General features: G+C 34.7%; 3 protein-coding genes across 3 annotated transcripts; all 3 read right to left on the reverse strand.

The window, feature by feature from the left end:
* Positions 1-3355: 3355 nt before the first annotated feature.
* LOC139494051 (uncharacterized) lies at positions 3356-3706 on the reverse strand. The gene has a single exon (XM_071282218.1). It carries the CDS (start codon positions 3704-3706, stop codon positions 3356-3358), a length of 351 nt encoding a protein of 116 aa, XP_071138319.1.
* Positions 3707-3732: 26 nt separating this feature from the next.
* On the reverse strand, positions 3733-7692 carry LOC139494052 (uncharacterized). Its single transcript, XM_071282219.1, has one exon. It carries the CDS (start codon positions 7690-7692, stop codon positions 3733-3735), a length of 3960 nt encoding a protein of 1319 aa, XP_071138320.1.
* Positions 7693-8012: 320 nt separating this feature from the next.
* LOC139494053 (uncharacterized) lies at positions 8013-8960 on the reverse strand. Its single transcript, XM_071282220.1, has one exon. The coding sequence runs from the start codon at positions 8958-8960 to the stop codon at positions 8013-8015; it is 948 nt and encodes a 315-aa protein (XP_071138321.1).
* Between the last annotated feature and the right edge of the window lie 2093 nt (positions 8961-11053).

Here is an 11053-nt window from a genome sequence, read left to right on the forward strand (position 1 = left end):
AATGGTGATCTTTTGAATACTCAGTTGAAATGTTAACCGAACATAAGCATATTTATACACATAATTATATACCAACATTGAATTTTGACAAAAGACATATTTTAGCACATAAATCTCACTACCAAAAATGTAGATTACAGGTACAAAAATGAAGTATAAAAAACGCGGTCTTTTAAATCTTGTTTGTGGAAGGCTCGCGAGAGCCTTATATTTGTTATAAATATTCTCTGATGGTCTGTTCAAAATACAAAAATATGATCTGACTTTTTCAAGGAAAGGGATAAATGAATACAAATTGTGTCATTTGATTCTACACATTTGATTGCAGTTGTGACAATGTTGAAGGCTGTGTTCAATTTTCATCAACAACTGATAGTTCTTGTAAGTAACATGTAAAATAACGTACAATTTGATGATGCCAGGTATTGGCCTGCAATAATAGCTGGACGTTATTTTATCTATTTTCATTTTATCTAAATGAGTTTTTATATTTTATTTATTAATATTATATTGATATGTTTTCATATATCAAACTTATTCTTTCAGTGTACGTTTACTTGTTTTTGTTTAAATGTCTTGTATATTGAACTAAGCCATTGCAATTGATTTAAAGTGTATATGTTTAATGTTGTAATTTTAAACTACTGTCCTAGGCTAGGGTGATGGCTTGTACTTGTTTAAACTTTTAAACCTGCTGCATATCTGTGCACCAGTTTTAAGTCTGAAACCTGTTGCTCAGTAGTTGCGATTTGTTGATGTGGTCCATACGTATTTTCCTTTTCCTCGTTTTTTATATAGATCATGTAGATTAGACCCTTGGTTTTCCTATTTATTGTTTTACACTTGTCATGTGGGCCCTTTAAAATTGCAGTCCTGTCTGAGCCACTATAGAAATTTACTATTTATACATTGTGTCTTGGATGGACAGTTGTATAATTGACACTAATGTCACATCTTTTTATATATTTTATGTGGAAATATTGTTTTGCAATTCTTCTTTTAGATCCACTGTCTTCCATATATTCATAGTTATCAAAATCCGTAACGCGTTATTTCAAAGTATGCACCACATGTTTAATGTTATTTCAAATAGACAGAAAAAAAATGTTACAGTCATTCCTTATAATTTAATTATCAATTCAATTTTAAATCGGAGGAAATCATAAAAAAACCTTGACGACAACACGGTCAATTGACAAAATTTTGTCTATGAGCTGATAAACAAAACACCGTCAGACAATCAGAAGACAAGCTTAATTCCAAATTGAATTATTTTGGGTAAATGGGTATTTATTATTGACACTTAACGTATATGAATACCTTTTTGTTAAACTATATCATGGATATGATATAGATTCCGCACCAATCGTATATCAGTGTTTAAACAATTGATAGTGTAGCTTTTGCAGTAAAGCAATATATTTGTAATAATTCAATTTCTAGTTCTCTATCGATCTAAAAAAAAATCCAAACAAACATACTTCCCAGTTGAACTGTAAAGAAATTTACATTTTTTTTCATATTTTGTATTTGTTATGATAATATTATAATGACAATATCTGCGTTTGCCTTTTTTAATTAGATACATTATTTCAACGCGTCAGTGATAAAAAATGCCAATTGAAGACAGAGAGGTATGTTAATATTACTAAACCTACTGGAATTAATTAGTACATTTATTTCAAGTCTGTCAGGTTACCCTTGTTTGTTCTTTGGGTTACAACGGTATTTTAGCACACAAAGTTATGATATTGAATATATTCATTGTATATGTTAAAATAGGGGTTTAGAGCTACTTGTGCTATTATGTTATTGTATTTCAATTTGTTTTGTGTCAATATAGGCAAATTATAAAAACTTAAAAGACTACATGAATTTAGAGAACGAAAAAAGGAAGTATGGTATGACTAGAACCTAGAAACACTAAATCCCCAAAACCAAAGGATAACTACCGTCATGTATTCAGCATTGAACGAGAACAACATTGCATACTCTCTATGATGTAAAAGGTTCCATGAAAATCAAATATGAATTAGTTCAACGACTTGGACTTGATATGATTAACACTTTAAAAAATATATAAATAACTGCTTAGAAACCAAATTCAACACATTTTTAATATATTTAAGTGGTGAAATAAGGAAAGTATGTTGCGCAGACTTCGAAGAAAAGGGGAATTATTGCAGAGGTAAGTTATAATTATCTGTTTGACATAATTGTAATATCTGTATATATCGGCACTGGCTTTCCAATAAACGGCTTCGATAGTTTTCTTGATGTAGGTAAACCCAAACAGGTGCTTCGGACGATAGAATTTATAAAGTTTGATTTTCACTTTTTTCTAGGGTAAAAGCAACATTTATTAACAGAGATAGGCAAAAAATATCAGTAAGAATGGGAGGAGCAATAACTTAAATCGAACGCACAAAGGAACATTTTGAAAGCTTTGGAGCGTTATTGATTTGCTAATTTATCTAAATTATGTTAACGTAAGGGTCAGTGGAAAATTCTTAGAACTGTCTTTTTTAAAATATATAAATATCAAATTTTCAAACAAAGTTGATCACTTCTTCACCTACAAAATCGTCTTTTAATTGCTTCGTAACGTAAAACATATGTTACAACAGACAAACATTTAACATTGATTGAAAACGAAATGACATAGACCACTTAATGTTCCTGTAATGTATGCTAAGCCTAATTTACCATTACAAAACAATGCTTCAAATTACTATATGTGTACCTATAAAAACTACCTAGTATTACAAAATACCATTATTAAAATTTTACTTAACATTTTTACAGCTTGTTTAAAAGGATTTACATCGGATATGGGACAGAACTGCAGGCCTTGTTGGAATAATTCATATGGTGAAAAGTGTGATTTCGTCTGTTCTTGTACGAATAATGAAATGTATGCTACACGCTTGACAAATATCATAAGTATTGTCTTATTAATTGTACACATATAAGTAGGAAAATACAAAACAAGAAACATATATCAGATAGCGACTATCATGAGGGTTATTCACTTTTGTTGTGGAAGAAAATAACGTCTTGCTAGTTCAGATGCTTTATGATCGTAAGATGCAATATATATATACGTAACAATAACGTTACGTTACATTAACAATAGTGTGCGCGAAAGTATGGGAAACAATTACATTACAAAACGTTCTAATGTCTCTTGGCCTATATTCACGACATTCGGGGGGCCTCAAAATGCATAAGAAATAAAATTATTTTAAAATGATAAATAATCAAAACTATTAAAGTTCTTTAAATTGATCACATTGAAAGTTTTTTGTAATTTCACTTTACGTTAACTGTCCTTCACAAAATCCTATAACAGTTACTATAGTTCTAATGGATATAACTTCACAATTGGTCGTGTGGTAACTAGTCCTCTAGAAGTCCGTACTTTTGCTGCTCGAATAAGTCCATCTCCTCCTTTGATGACGTCTTCTATTGTTCCTAATCTCCATAAAAGTCGTGGCGATTCACTTCCTAGTTGAACTACATCACCGATGTTAACTTGTCCAGTATGTTTTCCAGAGGCTCGATGATATTCACGTAATCCGGTTAGATATTCATTAGACCAGCGTTTTGCGAAATGGTCTAATAAGAGTCCTTTTCTCTCAAATAGTTTGTTTGCTGTGATCGTATCAAGTTCTTGAATATTCGCGTTGTGTTTGTCGTTGTGCATCTCTGTGGTCGTAATAATCAATTCATTTATTTCTCAAGAATAAGTCCATCTCCTCCTTTGATGACGTCTTCTATTGTTCCTAATCTCCATAAAAGTCGTGGCGATTCACTTCCTAGTTGAACTACATCACCGATGTTAACTTGTCCAGTATGTTTTCCAGAGGCTCGATGATATTCACGTAATCCGGTTAGATATTCATTAGACCAGCGTTTTGCGAAATGGTCTAATAAGAGTCCTTTTCTCTCAAATAGTTTGTTTGCTGTGATCGTATCAAGTTCTTGAATATTCGCGTTGTGTTTGTCGTTGTGCATCTCTGTGGTCGTAATAATCCTCCCGTGTAAAAGATGAGATGGCGTCAAGGGTTCGGGATCTCTTATATCTGAAGATATATATGTAAGTGGGCGATTGTTTATAATAGTTTCAATCTCAGTGAGTATTGTTGTCAAAGATTGTTCGCTGACGAGTGCTTTACCAAATACTTTCTTTAATGTCATTTTCGTTAAGCCAATTAGACGTTCCCACCATCCGCCATAGCACGGCGCTCCTTTCGGAATGAATTTCCAGTTGATATGTAAATTCAGCTGACTTTGAAGTGCATTTGATGCGGCTACAAATGTAGGTGCGTTATCAGAATAAATAGTTTGCGGTATTCCTTTTCGACTGATAAAACGTCTAAATGCTAGGATAAAAGTGTTCAATGACAAATCAGGTACAAGTTCCAAATGTATAGCTCGTATACATGCACATGTGAATAAACATATATATACCTTTCGCGGTTGTGTTGATGTATCCTTGATGTGTAGAGGTCCGGCAAAATCTATCCCAGTTGTGCAAAATGGTATGGTGTCTTTTACTCGATCCTTTGGTTGTGGTGGTGGTTCCGGGCTGTTATACGGTTTACCAATTATTTTTTGGCACTGTATGCATTTACGTAAGACACTTTTCACACATTGTCGAATTGCTGGTATCCAGTAAGATTGCCTTATATGTGTTATTGTCTGACCGACTCCTGTATGTAGATTTCTTAGATGTGCGTCCATAATGACAAAATCTGTAAGTTTGTGGTTCTTTGGTAGTAAAATAGGAAACTTCGCGTTTTCTTCTATAGATGAATTTTGTATTCTGCCTTTACATCGTATGATTCCATTTTCATCCAAATATAAACGTAACTGTTGTACAAGCGGTAGTGATTTAACTTTCGGGTTTAACGAAATATGTTCTAGCTCTTTCACGAACCTGTCTTGCTGTGTATCTTTGATCCATAAATTCATAGCTAATGAAATTTCCTCTTCTGTTAGACTTGTTCTTAGGTTCCTGTCACCTTGTGAACTCCGTAGTCGATATGGACGTTTTTTCTGGCAGTTCTTAACGAATTTCAAGACGTATCCAGTTACAGTTAAAAGTCTATTTAGATCAGAATACCTGTTCATGTCTATGATTTGTGATATTCGCTGCGGATCACTTGGTACTTTATCGTCACTTCTGTGTGTCTTTGGTCCGGTGATATTAGATAGCTGAGTGCTTATTTCCACATGTCCTGTCCACGTAGGCCATTTACACTCGTCCGTTAACCACTGGGGTCCATTCATCCATAATGTCGAATCTTCAAATTGCGATGCAGTCAATCCACGTGTTTGTAAGTCAGCTGGGTTCATTTCTGTGGGTACATATTTCCATTCATGAGTTTCACTTAGTTCTTTAATTTCACTAACACGATTTTTTACAAACTTGTTTAACGATTTCGATGAGGTCAGCCAGTGTAGAACTATTTGGCTATCGCTCCAAAATACTGCTCTTTTAACTCCTAAGTTTTCGATTACATCTTTTGAGAGTCGTGCTCCGATCACTGCAGCCATTAATTCTAATTTTGGTAGAGTTATCAATTTTAACGGTGCAACACGGTTCTTCGCGATAACAAGTGTCGACTCTGTGCCTTTACTCAAGTAAACTGAAGCTCCGTATGCTTTCTGACTTGCATCAACAAAAATGTGTAGAGTAGTGTCGCTTGTTTCCTCGTCATGGTTTGCAAAATAGTATCTCTGTATTTTAAGTTTCGTAGTTATCTGTAAGATGTCATTCTTCACATCGGTCCATTCGTTTTCAATTTCTTTTGGTAGTGTCTCGTCCCATGCATATCCTTTTTTCCAAAGTTTTTGAATAAGTGTTTTTGCTCTAATTGTTATCGGTCCGAGTAGTCCTAACGGGTCATATATAGCGGAAGACTGTCTCAAAAGTTCCCGTTTTGTCAACTGTGTGTCCATCTTTAATTGTTTTGTTTCGGCAAAGCTGATTGTATCTGATTCTGCATCCCAACGCATTCCCAATATTTTTGTGTCCTTGTCTGAATCCAATACTTTTTCCGATAGGGCCAAATCTCTGAGTTTGTCGCTGTTGGACATCCATGACCGTAAATTGAAGCCTCCCTGTTTTAGCAGTTCTCTGGATTCATTGAAGTATTTAATTGTGGCTTCTTCCGAGTTAATGCTAGATAGTACATTGTCAACATATAGATCTTCTTGTAGAATTGTTGCTACTTTGCTCTTATTCATGGATAAATGTTTCAGTAATGTTGCGTTTAAAATAAACGGCGAACACGTTGCTCCAAAAAGAACAACTTTGAATCTGTACATAATCAATTCACTTGTTGGGTCAGTTGGATCAGACAACCAAAAGAAACGTGTGGCGTCTCGGTCATCATTGTCAAGTCTTACTTGTAAAAATGCTTTTTCTATGTCTGTTGTGATGCCATATTTTCCTAATCTAAATCTTGTAAGAATGCTTGTCAATTTATTTAAAATAGGTGGTGCTGAAGATAGGCAGTCATTAAGGCTGGGTAAATCTGGATTTCCATGGCAACTGCAGTCATATACAATCCTAATAGGGGTCGTGTTTGAATCTTTCTTAACGGGATGGTGTGGTATGTAGTGGATTCTTCCATGCTCGCGATCTATTTCTGTTATGGGTACCTTTTCTATGAAGTCTTTCATCTCTTGTTCTTTGATAATCTTGTCGTATAGATTTAACATATCCGGATCTTTAGCCAACCTATCTATAACATTCTGGGTCCTCCTTCTTGCTATATATTCATTAGTGGGTAACTCGGGATGATCTTGTTTCCATGGTAGTTTAGCGACATATTTATTTTCCTTAAATGTTATGCTAGAGTTTTGGTACTCAAGCATTAGGTTTTGTACATTTTTTGTGTTTTCATCAGAATCCGCCTCTAATCCGCTCGACTCAATTTCCCAAAATTTCTGTAAATCGCACTCCTCGGGTTTGTGCGCAACTAAGACATTTATCATCGTAGAGTTCCATTGTTGAGTGTTGATATCTGTGTTCAGTGGTCCTGATAGCAAATAGCCTATTTTAGATTTAACACCTGTTGGTCCGTCACCTCGAATAATTTCATCTTGTACTAAAGACCAGTAGTAGTCTGCTCCAACGAGAAGTGAAATGGAAAACATTTCATCTTGCGTGACTGGGTGGGCAAGTTGTAATCCTCGTAAATAGGGCAAGCTGTTAATGTTTACCCGTTTTTTCATATGTATCGGTGCGGCAATTTTTGGAACAATAATTACTTCCATTGGAATTCTTTCTTTTCTTTCGGTCTCAATGGATAATGTTGCTTTCTCCAGGTTGCGTACATCACCTTCTTTCCCACCAAATGCAGAAATTTGCATGCTTACTATACCAGTTGGTTTGATATGGAGTTTCTCTACTAGTTCTTGAGAAATAAATGAATTATGGGCGCCTTCATCGAGTAGAATGTTAGTCATAACACTTTCATCATGGTACCATACGGGCGCTACGGCGGTTTTCAATAGAATTTCGGTATGTGCTGTAACTGCAGAATGCATAGCGGCGCTCTTTGTTTCTGTAGTACTTTGTAGCTCTTCGTTGACAGGTTTTGTTACGGCTTTATTTTCATTTGAAGTGGAGTTTTCATTTAGTAAATTATTACGGCAGATGCTACTGTGATGCTTCATACTGCAATTTCGGCAACTGTATTTTGACTTTCATTCCGAAACCTTGTGATTACCGAAACAGTTAAAGCAAACTCGTTTTTCCTTTACGATTTGGGTGCGGGCGTTTATATCGGTGATCTTTGTACATTCATTTGGGTGATGCGGGTTTTGACAAAACAAACACGGCCTTTTAGTCTTAACGGAACTATTGTTGTTACTATCTTTAGACCCTGTTGACTTCCATCTTTTGTTTGTAGTTTCTGTCACGAACGATGCGGTGGGGATAATATCGGTTTCAATAGGATTGGCGTTAGCGGCCTCTTGGATACAAATTTCTTTCTTTATTGCTTTGCGTAAACTTGAAATATCCCAATCATCATAATGTGGTCTCGAGTAATGTTTTGTCTGACAAAACATGGAAGTTTGTTGAGTATTAGTGGTATTAAAAGGCTTCCGTACGATTCCTGATATCGACCCATTCCTTCTAATTCACGTATATTACTTTCTATTGTGTCACTGAACGATTTCAGTCCCCTAATTCCGGGCGTTGGTGCAGGCAAATTTAGCAAATTTTGCATGTATGCGTTTACTATTTTGTGTTGTTGGCCAAATCTCTCGTGTAGAATTTGTATTGCTTGATTATAGTTTGTATTAGTCATTTGCATTCCCGAAATACACTGGCTAGCTTCTCCATAAAGTTGCGATTTTAAATAATTAAATCGTTGCACGTCACTCAATGAAGGATTTTCATGAACGGAATTATTATAGGAATCCCAAAAGGCTGACCATTCCAATAGATTTCCGCCGAAAGTTGGCAAGTTGAGTTTAGGCAATTTGTTATAATGACTTGACACTGTGGAGGTGGGCATGCTTGACTGGATTAGGCTTGTTTGCTCCGAGTTGAAAATTATCTGGTTAGAATGATCTTGCACGCTGGGGTTATTGCATATAAAATCTGATGCATTAGGGTTAAGAGCTGATTGATTTTTAGACTGACTAACACTTACTTCTTTTATGAACTTTTCAATTTTCGTTATTCCAATTTGAATCTCTAACTCGTATCTGTCAACTTCTTCAATTTCTTCGTCGAGGTCTTCTTCTTCTTCAATAGATTCTAGAATCTTCTCATTGAGGTCAGACAATGTCTTCTTCTTGGTTTTGATAAGCTCCATCATGGATCTGAGGTTAACAACATTTTGTTGCGGTTCTTCTGTCGGGTCTGCTTTTTTCAGTAGTTTTATTACTGCTCGTCTATGTGCGGCTCGTACTGTTTTGAGTTTCGAACTCATCTCTAGTTGAGGTTTTCGTCACGGCACCAATATCATGACGGTTATTCACTTTTGTTGTGGAAGAAAATAACGTCTTGCTAGTTCAGATGCTTTATGATCGTAACATGCAATATATATATACGTAACAATAACGTTACGTTACATTAACAATAGTGTGCGCGAAAGTACGGGAAACAACTAGATTACAAAACGTTCTAATGTCTCTTGGCCTATATTCACGACAGCGACCCTCACAAATACTTAGCTGGATTGGGTATCAAAAATGTCCATTCACATTCAATCTCAGTGGGAAAACATAGATAATTGCGTAAATATTCATCTGTATGATTTGCTAAATAACCCATATCAAAATCCTGCAAACTCAAAATGAAAATAGTTTATTGAGTTGGTGCCTCCTATGCCTATTTCTGAATTTTTATAAGAATCGTTACATTTTTTCACAGCTTAACTTTCCTAGAAATAATTAAAATCTGAGTTCTATGAACTGTTCTATTTTATTCACAATTTTCAAAAAGGTGGTTGGATAGTGATAGCACCAAAACCATTGACATAGAATAGTCAACCAAATGCCGGATGTAACTTAGTGGTAGATTAGAAAGTATGAAATACTTAAAATGTTTATTTTGTTAATGGTGCAGATGAACGAAATTTACTGCCTTTTCCAGAACAAATAATACAGACAGGCATTTTAAAATCGATTGTTAAGAATACTATAAGTGTTTTCTCCTTTATCATCATTATGTAGTGCAGTATATACAAATGTAGTGTACCTGACGTGAATACATCAAATTATAAAGAGATGTAACTTTATACATTTGCAGGTTAACTACACATAAACCATATTTGCCTGATTCCTAAAAGAAGCAAAGAAAGGGATTGAAAAAAGCTGAAAACAAACTGACAATGCCATGGCAAAATAAACGACGAACAATAATACAACAGAAAACAAAGCACAACACCGAAAACTTACAATTGAGTAACTAGAACTAGACCTGAAAATCGTGGAGAAATATCGGTATTCAAGGAGCAGATCCTGCTCCACATGTTGCACTCTGTAGTTATCTATATTATTTTTGTTTACATATTTATGCTGTAAAATAAGTTCAACGTGTGCCAAATGCATGCGAGACAAAGAATAGTTGCGTAATTGTAGTATATAATGTTAATGAAATTGCAGGTGTGATCACGTTCAAGGATGTGTTCCATCTCTCTCAACATCTGGTAATTCCGTTTATGCAACCTCTGGTAAGTAACATGACAACCATTGAAATAACAAATATCTATTTTACAATTATAAAAAATTCGCCATCTTGTTTACCTTAGCTACAAAAGGTTGTTAGGTCAAGGTCGTCTATTGACAAAAAAATAAGACCGACAGCACTCTCGACTAATCATATAATAGTTATCAAAGGTACCAGAATTATAATTTAGTACGCCAGACGCGCGTTTCGTCTACATAAGACTCATCAGTGACGCTCATATCAGAATATTTATAAAGCCAAACAAGTACAAAGATGAAGAGCATTGAGGATCCAAAATTCCAAAAAGTTGTACCAAATACGGCTAAGGTATATAAGTTTTTAATTCCTCGTTATATCCAATAATTGGCCGCTATTAATCATGATGATTATAATCACAATCCGTCAAATAAATTACATCCGGTAAAACAGTAACTAAATCTAAATTTTTGTTTTATATTTTGAATCATCTATAAGATGCAAGTGAAAAACGCTTGAGCGAGAAAAACTGCTATACGAAAACTGAAAGGTATGTTAATATTGATAGACTAATTTCGTTCAGGCTTCATCAAGATTACATTTTAATAGTTTCGCATTGCTTCGCTTGCAGTATTACAACCGACATTAGGGAATGCTTATTTTTTTGAAAACCAACTAAATAACTGTGTAAAGGTAGGACGTACAATATTTTGAAATTGAACTCCAAACTTCGCGTTTAACAAATAGTTTAAAATCAAATTAGCAAATGTTGCATGTATGCAAGCTAGAGAACAGTAAACTAAAAAAAAGATAACTACAATGTACTGGCATTCAAAAATGTACTCTTCTTGCTTCAAAAGGTTACATGATAATCAA

This window comes from Mytilus edulis, chromosome 11, assembly GCF_963676685.1.
Source record: "Mytilus edulis chromosome 11, xbMytEdul2.2, whole genome shotgun sequence".
In the NCBI taxonomy this organism is placed as follows: Eukaryota; Metazoa; Mollusca; class Bivalvia; order Mytilida; family Mytilidae; genus Mytilus; species Mytilus edulis.